General features: G+C 35.2%; 2 protein-coding genes across 15 annotated transcripts in view; one reads left to right on the plus strand and one right to left on the minus strand.

Moving 5' to 3' along the window:
- Ino80 (chromatin-remodeling ATPase INO80) overlaps positions 1 to 2,738 on the minus strand; it is a 39,007-nt gene extending 36,269 nt beyond the window's left edge. For 2 of the 4 annotated variants that reach the window (XM_046622759.2, XM_069135844.1), the window contains exons 1-4: positions 2,222 to 2,738; positions 748 to 907; positions 435 to 514; positions 142 to 353 (exon numbers count right to left, since the gene is read on the minus strand). In XM_046622759.2, the coding sequence (XP_046478715.1) occupies positions 142 to 353; positions 435 to 514; positions 748 to 907; positions 2,222 to 2,231 (462 nt within the window). In that variant the 5' untranslated portion in view covers positions 2,232 to 2,738. Of the gene's footprint in view, positions 1 to 141; positions 354 to 434; positions 515 to 747; positions 908 to 1,977; positions 2,139 to 2,221 lie in introns of all 4 variants that reach the window. The other 2 variants (XM_046622761.2, XM_046622760.2) reach the window with 2 other exon arrangements.
- A 294-nt stretch (positions 2,739 to 3,032) lies between these two features.
- Positions 3,033 to 16,218, plus strand: B52 (serine and arginine rich splicing factor B52). Of its 11 annotated transcripts, none has more exons than XM_046622789.1 (12): positions 3,033 to 3,187; positions 4,747 to 4,870; positions 5,950 to 6,020; positions 7,674 to 7,769; positions 8,881 to 8,904; positions 9,057 to 9,113; positions 9,356 to 9,425; positions 13,012 to 13,085; positions 13,278 to 13,466; positions 13,964 to 14,089; positions 14,339 to 14,461; positions 15,506 to 16,218. In XM_046622789.1, exons 2-12 carry the CDS (start codon positions 4,748 to 4,750, stop codon positions 15,639 to 15,641), a joined length of 1,089 nt encoding a protein of 362 aa, XP_046478745.1. In that variant the 5' UTR covers positions 3,033 to 3,187; position 4,747; the 3' UTR covers positions 15,642 to 16,218. The 11 variants fall into 11 exon arrangements, with proteins under 11 accessions (XP_046478745.1, XP_046478747.1, XP_046478743.1 ...); XM_046622791.2 differs by lacking the exons at positions 4,747 to 4,870; positions 7,674 to 7,769 and adding exons at positions 4,905 to 5,031; positions 7,564 to 7,644 and having other exon boundaries at positions 3,034 to 3,187; XM_046622787.2 differs by lacking the exon at positions 4,747 to 4,870 and adding an exon at positions 4,905 to 5,031 and having other exon boundaries at positions 3,034 to 3,187.
- The last annotated feature ends 1,687 nt before the right edge of the window (positions 16,219 to 17,905 follow it).

Consider the following 17,905-nt stretch of genomic DNA (forward strand, 5'->3'; position numbering starts at 1 on the left):
TACTGAATTACGTTACGTAGCACGAGTCATTTTATTTGTGGGAACTATAATGCCATTTCTCGTACAAGCAAAGTTTACCGCCACTATTGCTGACCATTTATTAGTAGAAAGTACTAATACTGAGAAAAAAACAAGACTCACCTCAGGCTTCTGGTAAAACCGACCCTGATATTTTTTACGCAATATGTGAAATTTTAACATATCCTGAAAATCTTCTTCCGTAATCGGACCATCTGTATCCGATTCAGACACAGAACTATCTGATGAGTCGCTAAGTAAAATGTCCTGCAGCCATCTTCGCTCTTCGCCAACACTGCTCATATTATATAAGCGAAGTTTGTCGATTCTTTCATCTGTAAGTATAAAGATAGTACAATGAAGTTATCCATGTTCACAGCAATGTAATAATCAATCATTGTCTTAGCGAAACGAACCTTCTTTACGCGAGACTACATCGTTGAGGTAATCTTCAGATTCATCTGATGAGTCTGAGTCATCCGTTTTATCATCATCACTGCAAAAAAGACGAAAAAACCTTTGAGTGTTTAATTTACCTGTAAATGGCATGTCATGAGTTAAACATATTTCATTTGGAAAACATCTATTAATAGTATACTATAGTGTGCCTAACGTATTTTAGAAGAATGGTTCTACATTTTTGTGTAGATTCTGAGATATATTTAAACAATTATGAAACAAATAGACACAGAAATAAATTAATAAGGGTGATGAAAGTATTCCAAGTACCTAACGCGATCTTGAAACAATTCGTTGATTTCGTTTAAAAAAGGTTGAACATTTAGACTGCGCTCTAGTCGCTGCAGATGTAACGGCGGGGCGATTTCAGCTTCCAACCCCATTGTGTGGACCTCTTCACTCATTACCGGTATTTGCAAAGATTGATTCTCTGTAATAATATTATCATTCATTAAATGTTGTACGTCATTCAATTTGTAATAGAAGTAGTAAACTGAAATGCATTTAAATACAACAAATTTAGGTAATCTATAAGTATGTACTCAATACTACAAATTATAAAGTTTGAACATTTCAAATTGTGATTTTTCAAGAATTGTATCATCTTCGACATGCAGAGTATTTTACAATATAACGAAAAAAATTATATCATATAAGCTCATAGAATCTAAATATCTACGAACAGTTTCCAATCGGATTTAGTCAAACTTCAAAGTAAATCCCACATTTCAACAGCTCGATTTATGAAATTATTGATTTCCGTACTGATACTGTAATTACTGCAACTTGATGACATTGAAAATTTGTATGAACGATTAAACTTCGATTCACATGGACAGCAAGCCTCTCAAATACTACCAATGACAATAATTCAATGACAAAATATTTTAAATACTTCGCTAATCATCGAATAATTTATACGTTAGCGTTTATAGTTTTATTCATCCCTCAAATCCAACAAAATAAAAAAAAAGTAGGTAATAACATCTTGAGTAAAATTCAACTCATCTTTCATAGATAAGTGCATACTGACAACCTATGTATACATCTATTAAGCTACTGTTACATGCATCGAAGTTCTTCATTCCATGAAACAAATATCACTAAAATTGAGTGAAAAAATTTACTACCATTATAATTAACTAAAACACGAAGGAAAAAAATTGACAGCTATGTAATGCTGCCGTTTAAAGCAAACTACAACTTTTTTGGACAGTGCAATACAAAAATGTATCGTTTATACAGTATCTAAACAAGATTACTAAATCACGTGAATTTAAACTAATATAGCACATTATCTACTACTACTTTGTAATAATTACTTGAAGAAAATACATTTTTCTCAATATGCAGACGTATGCATTCAATGCTAACGTAAGTTTTTAACTTTTCAAGATCATTTGTCTAGCTTCTGGCTCCACAATATAATATTAATGTTAATGACTAATGAAAAGTTTCATCCGCTACCAGCAAACTAGTTTCAAAGGGGTTCATGTTCACCTTTGAATGTACGTGAACAATAACTATGAGAATTGATCACATGTTTTCATAGGTATGCGAGCACCCAATTGTGCAGAGTTCAAAAGTGAGCATGTTCAGCGTTTTGGGGATTTCACTTGAAGTGAGACGTGCTCCGAAGTCCAGATCGTGCAGCCCTGGTTCTATGTTTGGCATCATCAAGTGAATTGAAGAGAAATTAAAGAAGCTGGAGTAATACTAAATAAGTAGAGTATTGCAAACGTGCCCTTTATCATTGTTGCAACAATGTCGTTGATTATGGCATACCAATTAATGGTAACATACAATATTAGCGCATTTGCATTGCGTCAACATTTATCCACATTATTTACATTACATAAGGCAAAATTACATGACAAATCACACGAGTGTGGTTATATTAAATGCGAATATATTCCATAGTTTTGATTCACGTACTGTTTGGTTAGAAACAGCCACACTTATTTCACACAAAATGTGGGCGCGGCCGCTGCAAAACGATCCTCACATGGAAATTAGATATCTCAGCCCGCAGGAAATACATAATAGAAAGGAACCTAGGCAACGGCGGCATTTGGCGTGCCATAAAACGAGGGCAGGGATAGGGCATATTGTTGACCACCATTTTTGTTTTCAGTAGATGGCGCTAGGGGAGATCGTCATCGTAGTCTCGAACCCAAAATCACATTCAGCAATATGTATAACTTCATCGAAATGTTATCAAAAAAGTTATACAAAACCAATCATCGAAGAACTATATCTTCCTGTAAATTAAAAAAAATTATCAAATGGCTAAAAGTTGTTGATTAAAATGATGAACAATGGACAAAAATATTTTAGTAGTACGATTGCTAGCGGAAGTAGTCTCGACATCCTTATCGCGCCAATAATTTACTTCAATAAAAACGTACAAATCCTTAGTAACAAATAACGTTAAATGTAGTAAATTATTTTAGAGATTTTATCGATGTACTGGATGAAAAAAAGAATTTTATTTTATCAAATATATCACCTTCATTGACAGCACGTGTGGTGTCGAGGCTATGCATCTTGTCGTGTCGGCCCCGTTTTGTTTCCGTTGTTTCCGTTGTGCAGGCGAGCCATCTTGCCTTAGACGCCGATCGTTATTAGTCTGCGTATTTTAGTGAAGTTTGCGCATAATACGTTGTGCAACGATCAATTAACGAACCACGATCAAGAACTAAACACTCAGGTAAGGTTAAGCCTCGATTTGTATGATTTCACTCTTTATTTTACGAGATATTCGGCAAAGACAAAATCACGGTCCGTATGCGGCATCTTCGTTACCATTTTACCGCAACCTAGCTTCCATGTAGCCGCTGATGATTTGCAAACAGACTCGTTTTGTCACACTCGATTCGATAACTAATTTGGTTTGTCCATGTTGATGGAAAGTGGACTTTTTTTTCCATTATTTCAGTCTCATTAAAATTGATTTATCGCTGAGCACACGTAATTTACGTAGGTATGCATGTTAGGAAGGGAAAGATACATGCGCAACGATGCGGGAAGTGCGTGTAGCGTCGCTAAAATGTAAAATATATTGTCACCTACTTAAAATCTAATCGTCATCCCATCACGTGATATACATAATCTGCATTAATTTGAGTGAAACATTAAAACATGTGAGTGGGCTGTAAACTGGTTGTCGTATATTAATTACGTTCCTAGAAAGTTCGGGAAGCCGCTTTTGGTCACTGAGTATCAATACGGTCTCCGCGTCAATTTCGTCGATAATTCACCCGCGCAATCGTCAGTATTGTAGAGTGTAAATATAGTAGTCTGGGGTTTTCGTTTTATTGCTCGCAAAATCCAAACAAACTGCGTAAGAAAAACAGCAATAATTCCAGACGCCCAAGGTCGCCGGCGTCCATTTTCTCCTAATGGATACGCCGCGTGCAAACAAACACGTTGGCAATTTGTTATATGGTTCATTATGCGGGAGCGTGATTCACATGAAAATTAATTTTTCTTATCTGTTGCAACCATTTTCTTTTTTCTCACTTTTATCAATTCCATGTGTGGAAAAGTACACGATGGTTGGCTTGATTACGCAATCTGTAAATCCACCGATTTTACACGGTCGATGTGAGAATTTATGAAGTAATCACAACTTGGCTTATCTTTTGGACCACTGATATCAAGAAATTATATCGCCAACCACTTTACATTCTTACAAGGCCTATACAGCTGGTATTATCCTCACAGCATCAAAAGCTTTTCTTGCATTACAAACTCGAAGATAATCGAACTAATTTTACACACGCAAATCTGTGTAGAGTTTTTATTTTATGACGAAATAAATCGTGTGTATTGATTTTGAAAATTTAAATACAAGTCCATTATATGTGACAAAAGGATTTGATTTTAAGAAAACCATGCAAATCCTTAATTTGCTGACAAAGTTGGAGATAAATAATTTTGTACTTGCGACATTGATGCAAATCGCGGACTAAGAACTAAATTGAATACTATGATAGTTTTTATCCCCTATATAGGCCTCTCTTTTACAAAAATCATTTCATTCGTAACAACGGAAAGATGAGCTTCAATTTGATACAAAAAATAAAACTCGCACCTATTAGCAATTTTTTCAATGACTGTAACTTTCAAATGTGTATAAAAAAGAAAACAGTTTTAAAAAAAGAATAATTTGTGAATATTAAATGCATATTATGTTATGTCATGTGGATGAGTGGCAGGTTCCCAAGGAATCCTGTTTTGTAAGGTGTTTTTATATTTTCCTTTAAGAATGAGCACCCGAGTATTCGTTGGTGGATTAACATACCGGGTGCGAGAGCGCGACCTTGAGAAGTTCTTCCGGAAATATGGTAGAATCAAGGAGGTCGCTATGAAGAACGGATTTGCCTTTGTGGTAAGTCTAATGTGAATCAATTGTTTTTTTACAGTATGGTAGGGACAAGGGTCTATGTCGGTGGGCTTCCATACGGCACCAGGGAAAGAGACCTTGAGAGATTTTTCAGAGGCTACGGTCGATTTCGTGATGTACTCATCAAGAACGGTTACGGCTTTGTTGTAAGTATCCGTAAAATTTAAAACGAAAACTCTGTGTTCTGCTTTCTTTACTTCCAATTTTCAACGCTTCAGAAATTATGTAGATCTAGTTTATTTTTCTTGCATCGCTGATTTATTTGTTTTCATTTCCTTATTTCCTTGATATTACCGACTTCTAATTATTGAACACAACTCTTGGCTCAGAGTTTGCAAAGTAAATGAGCTAAAGCAAGCGGAACATAAGATGATAAAATACGACTGTTAATCCATGACCTGCCCTGACCCTCGCACCATGGTACTTGTGGCTGCTTAAACGAGAGCTGTATGCAGATAGTCGTCAACCATACTGCAAACCTTGTAAGTCAATTAGGATCACAGAAACCAAGGTCTAGCTGATGTCCATCAAGATGTTCATTGTGATGTTCAAAACCTGCTTCTTTTTCTCTGCAACAACGCTCTTCTACCGATAAATGTCAAATTCAGTTTTTCAAAATAATGTAATTAACATTATTATCTTACCTGTCCAAAGATGGTACTATTAATTTAACACTTTAAACAGTTTTGCATATAATATCTGCTTTTTTCTTGAGTTCCATTGTTTTAATTAAATGGGTAAATGTATAATTCTTATGACAAATACATCATTTCACAATAAGCCTCGACAACTTCTACGTTTTCTGTTCAGTGGGAAATCGGTATGTTCTATCTTAAGTAATAAGCTAAGAAGATTTATTATTTTATTATAGGTCATTTTATTGCAATGAGATTCGAATGTTTAATGTAAGTCGCCCTGTTGTAAGTTTTTTAAATTACAAATTATCAATGTAATATATTTTACAATGTTGGGGCTTCGTACGTTTCTTTACTATTAATTTTCATCTTGTGAATTGAATGCCCCTATCTTGCAGTAATGTGCATCTTTTTCTGGTTTTCCAATAGGAATTTGACGACTACAGAGATGCTGATGACGCAGTCTATGAACTGAATGGAAAAGAGCTTCTAGGAGAAAGGTGAGCACATGTTTTTTCTTTCTTTTTTTTTCTTATTTAAACTGTTTAACATACAGGACATTATCCAATTATCATCGTCAAAGTACCAAAGTCAATGTTTGTTCAGCAAAATTGAGAATATTGATAATTTTGACGATGTGTGATGGTGGCCAAAGTATCCAGGTTTTTGATACCCAATACCTTTTGATGCGATCAAAAGTGAATGAACTCGAATTACTCGACATTTGATCATTTGCGAAAAATCAAAATTGAGCAATCAATAAATTTTGCTAATGTTTGAAAGATAATTAAATTCCTTTGAATCTTATTTGAACAATCAGTAAAGTTCTTCAAATGGATATTAAAATTGTACACTTTCGTAGTCAGAACTTTATTCTTATCAAAAGGATTGAACTTGTAAAACCAATAAATAACTGATGATCAGCAGACAGTGCCGCAATACTTGGATCGATGATGTATTAGTCATGTTCTTACTATAGAATCTAATGAATTATGATTTATTCATACTACTCGTATGTTTGCTCGGTTTTTCACAATATCAATAATATTGCTTTCAATATAAGCAATATAGCCACATCTATCCAAGTGTATAAAGCCATTTAGTTAGGTGAGCAGTGCATAAGGTGAATGCGTTGTAATTATTTTTGTTGGTAATATGATGGATCTTGTTCAAACTGCATTGGAATTCAGTAGACTTGAATTAACATTTTTGATGAGATTGAATAATGTTACTCGATAACGCTGTTGTAATCATAGGTAATGATGATCAGTACTACTTGGAGATTCCTTATTTAAATATAAATCATGAAATTCTTTGTTTTCATTGATTCTAAAGAAGACTAACAGGATCCATCAAATGATATATGTATTCTATTTGCGTGTATAATGTGTGCAAGAAATGTATGTAGTTGAACATCAAGTGCTATATCTTGCTCGAATCACTCCTTAATCTTTCTTTGATTATTTGATCATAACGAAATTTGATGCTTTTTATTAACGAAATTTCCTAAAATATATGTCGTATTATACAGTATTAACAATTAGCTTTCACAGTGAATCATTGATTGAAATTATGGAATTATATTCAACATACTGAATTTAAGACTCAAAGTAATTTTGATTGTTTTTGTTCTTTTTAAAATTTTACCCTGTCCGATTGATTTGCGATTTGTTTCATGATTAATTGGTAAGAAATATGATGGAAAAGAAAAATGTTCTGTTATCGATAAAATTGTAGAGAATTTGGTTGGTGGAGAAGTTATATTATGAGGTATAAAATTTATATGGGACGTGGGTTAGAATAGTTGTAAATTGCAAGGAAACTAGCACATATAGGAGACGAAGAGAAGTACGTACATGGGGCAGAGCCTCAGAGGCTGGATGATGGATGGACGTACTTAGGTCTGAGACTGAGAGAGACTGATATATAAAACAGATGACGAGAGGAGGCTGAAGGAAAGCAGGGAGGATTTTTTTGAGGGAAACCATTTTAGAGTAAGAATTAGTCGTGGACTTAGGCGGGGTTTTGTTGGGTGTGTTTCAGAGTGGCGGTGGAGATAGCACGGGGTGTTTCAGGGAGGCGAGGCGACCGTGGCTACGGACGCTCACGCTCCTGGAGAGACAAGTAAGCATATCCAATGTGTCTTGTTACAGAATTACTGTAGAGAGGGCCCGGGGGACACCTAGGGGTAGTGACCAGTGGCGCTATGGTGACTCCCGTGGTGGTTATGGGGACTCGAGGCGATCTGCGTAAGACACGCTATCCTTTTTTTTATTTTATCAGTGCGATCATCAACCCCCTCCCCCATGCGTCAAGTCAAGCGTACAATACTATCCCTTGGAGTTTGTCGTTAGTAAGGATGTGCGAAGTTTTTCACAAAAATGTTACTGTGCAATTTATCATTTTCCCTTTAGTAAAAAATCTTGTAGATTAAACTGTATATCAATACTTCTACTAAGTTGAACGTGTTAAAATATTTCCTCTTTTTATTTAACAGCTGTTTTAGCGCTCTTGTTGCATTCAGTATTTTATGTTAATTGCATTACCAATGTATTAATAAACCAGAAGTTTTATTTCGCAGAGCATCATTAGAGACAAGATCTAACGACGGCATTAAGGCTTGACTGATTATGCAGTGTACTGAAATACAGTCAGGTGGTTAATTTTTTTGCCCCTCCCTTGCTTTCATCCCTAGTAGAAAATGTGATTATTCAGATTTGAGGAATCAATGAATTGTGTGAATAGAGCTCTAGTTTATCATTGTTTAAGAAAAATGAAAAAGGAAAAAATCCTGCATTTTAAAAATTTTAATAGTCTGTCACATGTCATTCTTTAGTGAAGCTATTCAAATTCCATTCTTAGATGACTGCAGAAAAAAAAAACACTTGCTTTTGCTTGTGAAGTCAAAAAATTGCATAGTTGAAATAAAGCAAGAAAGGCGAGATAAACTAAACTCAGCTGATATTAAATCATTTTATAATATAAACTAGTGATGAGTTATACCGGTGCATTTTAAGTTGTCGATTTCGCACATCCTTATTCTGGGGCCAGATATCATAAGTATTTATCTATTTATGTCAAAATATATTTATAGCGCGGAATTAATCTCATGTTTAATATTTTTCTTTATTTTTTTTCAACCTTAACCAAGCAAATGAATTTTCTACCAATCGTTTGTCTTGAACTTGAGTTACTCTCTCTTGAGTATCCTTAGAATCTGAAGGCTGTTTAAACGCATAATGAAATGTAATTGAAGTTAGCAAACTGCTTAGAATACCCCTCCCAGTTTAAGTTTATTACAAGTAAAATGGTGGAAACTGATTGGCAACTAATTGTGGTGTGATGTTGTGTTTGTTACAGCCGAGACGATATGAGACACGACAGGTACGCTATTGCTGCATTATGAGTAGATTTGATTTGATTGAAACAGGTGATTGAAATTGTGTGCCTGAGCAATGAGTGCCGATCTGTAGTTATTTGCCCAAGGTTTAACCATTGATCCGATATTTCTGTTCACATGACATCCCTTTTTGCAGAGATAGTGTGAACAGAAACACGAGGACCGCATCTAGCTACAAGCAATCATTGCCCAGGTACATACAACCAATGTTATGCATTTACTGATACAAATATTTAAATTTTGCACATTAATATAACTCAATATTTTATTCATATTTTTTTTTCTCTTTAAATATTATTAAACTTAATAATGACAGTACATCAATTTTTGATAAGTTTTATTAATACATATTTTTTAATACATGAAGTCAGGTTCAAGACAAACCTGCATGTTGAAAACCGGCATATATAATTAATCTGTCAAATTTCATTTTAGATATGGACCACCTACCCGAACAGAGTATCGTCTTACAGTGGAGAATCTATCGAGCCGTGTCAGCTGGCAGGTAAGCTGGAAAGAAACTAATAGAATACAGTTTGATTGTGAACTTGCTTCCTACTCGAGATTTGTTTATTTATTTGTAATTTTTTTTTTTTTTTCTCCAACCTTCCCATGAAGCACGTCAGAAGATGAAAACTCGAGTGAAACCAAGTTCATAAAATAGTAGATATAGGATTAATCATTTCTGTTGTTTTTTTAAGTTCATTTGCCCATTAAAACCGTGATCTTGAGATACTGTTGAGTTTAACAATGTACATTTTGATCAAGTAAGTCTATGGCGTTGACAAACAAAAAATGATTATTACTAAATTGAACAAGCGGTGAAATAAAATGAAACACATGAGCGAAGATATAATTAGAAGAAAGATGGAGACGGATTTTATGGAACTTTGTAACTGAGAATTTGACTGACTACCAAAAGCGTGAATAACTAAAGCAGACCTCTGATCGTGAAGAGTGAAATGATCGAAGAAGATACGGAATGGCAGTTAGAAATACCAGGCATGAATAACAACTGATAAAAGACAGAGGTTGATGCAACATATACAAGAAACAACAGAGTTCACTTTGGTGGATAACGCGAAGCAGGGTAGTACAAACGATGTGGGCAACGACAGGAGGATTTAAGATTATCAAGTCGAAGATCCGAACAACGAATCATTCCGAATAGCTGGAAGAAAACGGCCAAAGTAGATACCTACACCACTCACGGATGAGAACGAACGAACCAAGAAGAAAAAGAGTAAAATAAAAAAAAGAAATGCACAGACCAAGCCTTACTTGATCAATTTACATTCTATCGTTGCACTTTTCGGATGATTGGTTGCCTTTGAAAATAAAAAATAAGTAGAAAAACGTGAAAGAAAGTAAATAAAATGGTTCGGTTAGAATTGATTGTTGAATATTACGTTTTGAATATATACAATTTTTTTTTCTTTACATTTGGCAATCAGTTTTGAGTAAAAAAAAGACGAAAAAAAAATTAAATTGATGTTCTTTCCGAAGAGCCATGTCCTCTTCGCCATGGAGGGGTGACCGGTAGGGCCAATAGACTGATGATGTGCGATGATAGAGATGACGATGCACGCGATGGGCTCGCCTTGAGGTCAAGTGGCACCAGGTTGGTTCTGAGGTCCGGGCGAGAGCCAGAGCCACTGGGTTGAAAGCATACTGCGCGTCGCTCGCAACTCACCCCCACTACCCAGTGAAACAATAGGTTCGTCCGTGCTGTGAGCGCGTTATCACAGATATCTGGGGCCTATCAATCACCCCCTATCGCACTGACTGAAGTTCGCTCGCTCACTGGGAAACATCCACCTCTTGTGTAAGTCAGGCAGCGGCCTCTCCGGGTACAGGGCGAAACCTGAACCTACACCTACACCACAGATCCATTCAACCCGCTCGAACGACCCAATCAAGTGGTGTGTCTCGTGTCCAACCAGTCAGTGTCTGGCCTTTCTCTCTGTTCGTAAGCAAGGTGGTGCCTGGGCCCAAGGTAAATGCGTCACCTTAACCGAGTGTATACCTCTATATACGTACATACCTGTTACTGTGCACAATAATAATTCATACAAAAGATAGAATATAATTAATGTCTGCCTCTGCCGATATATTTTCATCCCGGGTAATGTATATTAATGAACAATATATTATTATACATGTAATAATTACCTATCTTATATCAAAGGATATCCAATACTTGTCAATATGTATGTTTTCCACGCCAGCCTGCCATGCATACCAGGTTTAGGACATATCTAGGATGTAACTCTTCGTTTATCTGCACATCAGCAAAGGATTTGATACCTATTAGTGCAGATATTTTTTTTTTCTTTTTTTTTTATGTGCTCGAAATTAGGAATCTGCAATTTTTCAATCTGAGTCTCTTTATTTTTATTTTTTAACGGATTTTGGTCTTCATTGGATGTCAAAATCCTTGCAGATGATTTCCCATTGCATTTTGTTTTGTTTGTCGTGATTTAATCTATCTTCAATGTTCATGGGAGGTCCTAAAAGCAAAATTGTGATTTTGCATTCAGCCATTGCAATCCTAAGGACATTTTTTTTCTTCACAGTATACATGTTTCAACATATTCTACAAAAACAGAACACAGATTTCATGTTTGAGTATATTTTTCGATTAGACTTCTAAAAAAGAAAATACATTTTTATGTAATCCTTATGATATTTGTATGAGTTAGCATATGGTATGATACGGGATAAATTTTTCTTTGTGCAAATCAAAATCGCTTGTCACTGTAGTTGTATTAGACATACATTCGTAGTATTGACGCAGTACAAAAAACATTGTATAGCTAAGCTATCTGGAAAGGTTACGGATACGACGGAATGTGCCCATTTTGAGCAGCCTATCGTTTGTACATGTAATGAAAATGAGATTTCACCGAAATACATGGCTTGGAGAGCATGAAAAATGCTTGATGCCTGGTTCCCACACCTGACAACTTCAGAGATGAAATTAAAGATTGAAAAACAAGAGAGAATCACCTTTTGACATTGACTAAAATGGCATGTAGTCGAAGATTTTAATCTTCGCAACAAGGATGCGCTTTGAAGTACAGCCCAACTGAGATTATATTCGCAGAAATATCTACATGCCTCTGTTGAACCAAACTAATGCTACATCAGATGAATACATTCTTGATATGCGCGGTGAATCTCCCGGAAGACTACCATAGATGAGTCAACATAAACATCACAGTGCCTGCAATGAATTCTCTAAAAATACATACAGAAGATGTGATTAATGCATGAAAAATAATTATTTTAGTAGAATTGTCTATGTCCGTTTCGAATCACCATGTAAATACGTGACATTTTTTTTTTTTTTTTTTTCTTCTATAATTGACTGAAGTTGATTATGAACAAAAATGCAGATTTTTAAGTAATAGTTTTTAATTTATCCTTACCTGTTAAAGGTGGTGCACGTGAACAAGATTTAAATTTCGTTGTCCTATATCTCAAATCTAAGTCTTGAAAATTTTAAATGATTTAAAATAAAATGTGGAAATTTATATCATTGTCATGGCACCTAGTTCATTCTACTTTCTGTAAGCCACTCTGCAAAAAAGAGAAACAATTGCTTGTTGAAGATTTTTTTAGTCTTTGTATCATTTTGCGTTAAATTTTACAATGAGATCAAATATTAATAATATCAACACAAAATAGTAATTTGAGACTGAACATAATTTCAGATAGTGAATAGTAAAAATTTTTGCAGAGAGGATAAGAATTAAATTTAAATCATATGTTGTCTCTATCATTAAGTGTTAGACACTGAGTTTTGATACTTGGATTTGCATTCAAAGAAAAGTTACCATAAATAGATACTAAATTCGAGCACACTGTTAAAACAGACATTTACGTAGTGACTGAAGCCAAAGTTGCGTTGAAGTTTTAGTATGCGGAAAATGAAATGAAAATAAATTAACTATTAACATGAAATAGTGCACATCGTTTGATCAGAATCACTCTATTTCAGAATAGGGACACGCTACAAAATTTCATGCAAATAATACTAAAAATTGATCCTAACAGTACCCTAATTCTTTTATTTGTGTAATGCTCAGGATTTGAAGGATTACATGAGACAAGCTGGAGAAGTGACATATGCCGATGCACACAAACAGCGTAGAAACGAAGGGTGAGCATTTTATTTAAAAATTATCATTAGTAAAAAAAAAAAACTGATACTTGTGATAAAATTTGAAATATTATTTTACAAAAAATCGTGAATAATCATTTTTTTCTTTACATTCGGTGAACACGCAAACTGATAATTGTTACAATATGCATTCCTGTAATCACCAACCACCGATTTTTTTTTCCTATCCAGTGTTGTCGAATTTGCCACATACTCTGATTTGAAGAACGCAATTGACAAGCTTGACGACACGGAATTAAACGGACGTCGAATTCGGCTGATTGAAGACAAAAGAAGAGGACGCCGTTCCAGATCATCAAGCTCGCGATCTCGTTCACGCTCCAGGTCCCGCTCCCGACGTCGTTCCCGTTCTCGCTCAAGGTAAATGTTATTAGATTCATTGAAAAAGAAAATGATTATGGAATCATTCATTTAAATTCTGTCTAGTTGATTCGCTCAGCACTTTAGTACATGTTCATCTTGTGACCTTATGTTGCTTTAAACTATACAAGACTTGACGAGAAGTTGGTATTATCTAAATATCAGGACACAGAATCACTGTCATCAGAAGTGGAAATTTCATTTCTTATTCTTGACTCCCAATTTTGTTCCACACAAACCCTACCTCTGGTCCGTTATGTAATTATTAATCAGAAATTAGAAATATAATCGTTATATGTCATTTATATGAACAATCGTGGTTCAATTAATAAGTGCAATATCGAAGCACTTGTGGACCACACAAATATCATTCGCATCATCAAATTGGAAAATAATCACTTATTTTTATACCGCAGAGAATGAGAATAATAATAAACTTAAACATTATTCGGTATAAGACAAAGGCTTAAAACGATTCATGATTTTGTTTGTGCCAGGAGTCGCCGCAGCTCACGTAGCCGTAGCCGACGCAGCAGCCGTTCCAAGTCCAGGGCACATTCGAAATCCAAATCAAAGTCCAAATCCAAGTCTCCTGAGCACAGCCGCTCTCGTTCCAAGTCCAAGTGAGTACCTCATCCCACTGTGTTTATTTTATTAATTTGGTTTTTTTTTTCTTTACTTTTTTTTCTGTCTGTGGTTTCTTATTATTACTTCTGTGTCCAGGTTTATTGTTGTACGTTGCTTTGGGCTGGTTAACGACGAATAGCTCCGTTACTTAACTCTGCTTAATGTTGCATTTGTGTTCTTTGCTTGTTGGGTATCATTCTTCAAGATTTACTTCCGTTCTCTTTATTTGAAATATAATTTTGCAGATCAAGAGACCGCTCAAAGTCCAAATCTAAGTCAAAGTCCATATCCAGATCTCGTTCTAGGTCCAAGGCTGAGAGGTCTAAGTCCAGGTCGCAGTCCAAATCCAAAGCCAAGTCCCCCTCAAAGTAAGTCTTAAGGTTAAACCCCCCAATTAAATAATAGTATTCGGCCATATTTTCATTCTTCTGTACTCTGTATTGGTACCCACGTAAAATTTGAAGCAACAAAAACACCTGTAGAAAATTTATTATATCTCAAAATTATCTCAAATCGTTTATTATTTCACGATATATTGCATTAAGTCTAGTTTCTCACATCAATTTGTCTCGCATTCTTTTCTATTACTCAAGCCGCGTACACGCATGTGTTTTGGCCAGCAAAAACTTGCGCTTATTGCCAATTGGTGTTGCATGTTAATAGATCAATTAATCGTCACTGGGCAAAGTATCAAATAATCATATAAGATATCTTCAATCATATTCAATATTTTCTTTTAATCATGGTCGCATATTATTTAATGTTGGCACAACCCGCAAAACCAATTGACTGGATGACCATATGGACAATCTCTCGCGTCTCTTTCTTCTTCGATATGCCCCTTTTGTATTGAGCTCTCCTGATTGCACTGTTACTCTACTTGAACCGAGTTGAAGGTTCTCTTAGGACTGAAGATGTTTTAGGAGAGGAAAGGTTCGGTTGGTTTCAATTTCTCTGAATTGTTAACGGTCCATCATTCATGATGCAGGACAGTAAAATTTTTGCTGCGCAAACATCCTGGTGTTCATAAGGTTTACTGAAAATTACTTGTTCTGGAAAATTCTCTATCCAGATGTTTGGAAGTGTCTTCAATCAAAGCTTTATCATTGGATGAGCTTAGAACCTCACAACTAGTTACTTCTTTGCACCATATTCCAGCAAACTAAAGCCCCCCCCCCCCCCCCCCCCCCCATCCTTTATAATGAGAACCTGTTATAATTTCTTCTTTTTCAATTATTATCATATTATGTTATGTGTAGAAAACTTTGCCACAGATCTGAAGTAATTCATAATTTTTTCATCATCATATGAATCGAATTTTTTAGTAACTGCCGTCATGATGTTCCGTGACTTTTTTTTTGTAACCTATTCAGAATAAAGTTTTAACACGAATCCGTTGATTTCATTCACAGGGACAGGTCGAGTCACGAACGATCAAGGGGCGACAGATCCAGGTCACGATCAATTAGCAAACACAGCAAATCTCACAGTCGTTCTCGCTCGCCAATGAATGGTGACAAATCGCCTGAAAAAGAGAAAGACGATTGAACATTATCCGTCCCTCTCTAGATCATCGTACCGCACCGATACAATATTCCGTTTGAATTACAATATTGGACCTGTGCGCATCGCAAGATGGCTTGGAGCGTATCGTTGTGTTTTTTTAATACTATACTTGATTAAATCCAAGAAGCCACTTTTCAATCATTTTCCACTGTAACATTGTCTATGTATGTTACGTATTTTGTTAAAACTTATCAGGACATGAAATCACTCAAAAAAAAAAATATTACGAACAGACTAATTATAATGATAATCAGATATTACCGAAAACTTAATCTTTTTTTCATTTTATAAAACCAATTCACGTTATTTGGTTGCCTCCAATATCGTGAAACAGTATAAGCTCTGTTGGAACACCGTGTTTTTATTTTGTACCTGTGAGTCGAATTCTGTGCACGTTTTGTGTACCACCGCAAACAATATAACATAGGTATTCCCATATAATGGCTTTTTGTATATATTCTTAATAATTATATTACCGTAAGAAAATAATGATATGTGACGTGTAACAAATTTAGGAGTAATTCTTACTATCAATAAAGACACACCCAAAGCCGGATAACATTCCAGTTTATAATTTCTCAAAATGAAATCATTTATGCTAAGTTTTTTTTTTTTTTTCATTCCGGAATATTATGACGATTGGGCATAGTTCTAATCTGAGTATTATGTACTGATAGAAAAATTTCTACACACACTTATCCCTGCTGTTTCTCTGTATATTTGTATTCTACTGCTATTAATGTGTGCAAATGCAAATTAGTATCTACTAATAGAAAAATTAACGTTACTAAATTTTCGCAGCAAGAGATAAAAGTGTGGACTCAACCCAAATTGTTTCGAAAATTATGATCAGGTTTACGATTTATGTAAACATTAATTGCACATCGCATAACCAAAATGAGAAAAAAAAACAAATCGCGATAATCATTGCGATGCCTGTTATTGTATATCCAAAACATCCTGAATTATAGGGAATGAAATAGTTGTATTTTTTAGTGGTTAACAAAAAAATCGGAGCTACTGCTAACGGTTAAACGACGCCAAAACTCTCATATACCCAGTTCGTTGTACAAATTGCTAACTAAAATTAGAAAGAGCTTCGATATCATTAAAATAAATTTAACAGAAATATTCAATGTTCTACCACTATAGTTTGACAAAAATTATTAAAATCTTATACAGTGCACTCTTTCAACAGGGCCGCTTCCCGCTTTCATCATACTCTGTTGCTCTCCCCCATTCCCTGGCCCAAGTTTATCTTTGAAGCATAACTCTCACAATAGGGCTGTACAGCAAATACAATGGTTTGTCATTTCTATTACCATATAAACAAACTTATTCCCATTTAAACACACAATCTTTCGTGTAAAACGTTTGCATGAGCAATTATATATAAAAAAAAATTTTTAAAAACACGTTAATACAATATTGATGCACAAGTATTCTTCCAGCCTAAAATGAGATGAGATTGGAGTCTAACCAATATGAACAATGTATCCGCGTGTGGATGAAAGGCTGGCCCTACTGAGAGTTTCCAACTTTTTCGTGACGCGAAGATAACTCCGATCCTCGGAAAATCGCTTCCCCCCTTGTACTATTGCAGCCCCATTGAGAAAGCGCACTGTATTTTTCACTTTGGTAGCTCGGGGGAGAGTTCTCCCATTACAAGTGATTCACAGGTGGCGTAAAGGTGAAAAAACAAATCTGTTTCATTGTAACATTTTTCTTGGAACAGATTAAACCGCTTACGTTGGACGAAATACCCGCATCAAAATTCGTCAATGACATTCAGAATGATAGGGCACCTCTAATGGGGTTGAAGTTTCCTATAGGGGCTAGTTTCCCTGTTTTGTTCCTAGTACGTACAATATGTGCCGAACTAAGAAGCTATGAGGCATAAATTATCATAATTCGAGATTCCAGACTACACGAGTCGTTCATTATTTTCAAGATTGTTGGTTTATCTTTTAATCAAGTTTATTGATCAGAATTAGTTAGATTAAATGCAGTCATTCGTGCATTGTGTTACTCATTTTTCGGAGTCGTGTGAATACTGGAAAAACAAAGGTAGAACAACCCAAGACCAACTGTGCCTGATTATAATATCTTATAAAACTTGTCTAGAAAAAAATATTTACGACGCAAACGGTTCTTTGTTTCATTGCGGTCGCGTACGTGGGTCGTTCGTATATACAGGGTGTACCGATCGTATGACTCACTTGAGGTACACGGTCGTTTCATCGCCT

Source organism: Neodiprion pinetum, chromosome 4, assembly GCF_021155775.2.
Source record: "Neodiprion pinetum isolate iyNeoPine1 chromosome 4, iyNeoPine1.2, whole genome shotgun sequence".
In the NCBI taxonomy this organism is placed as follows: Eukaryota; Metazoa; Arthropoda; class Insecta; order Hymenoptera; family Diprionidae; genus Neodiprion; species Neodiprion pinetum.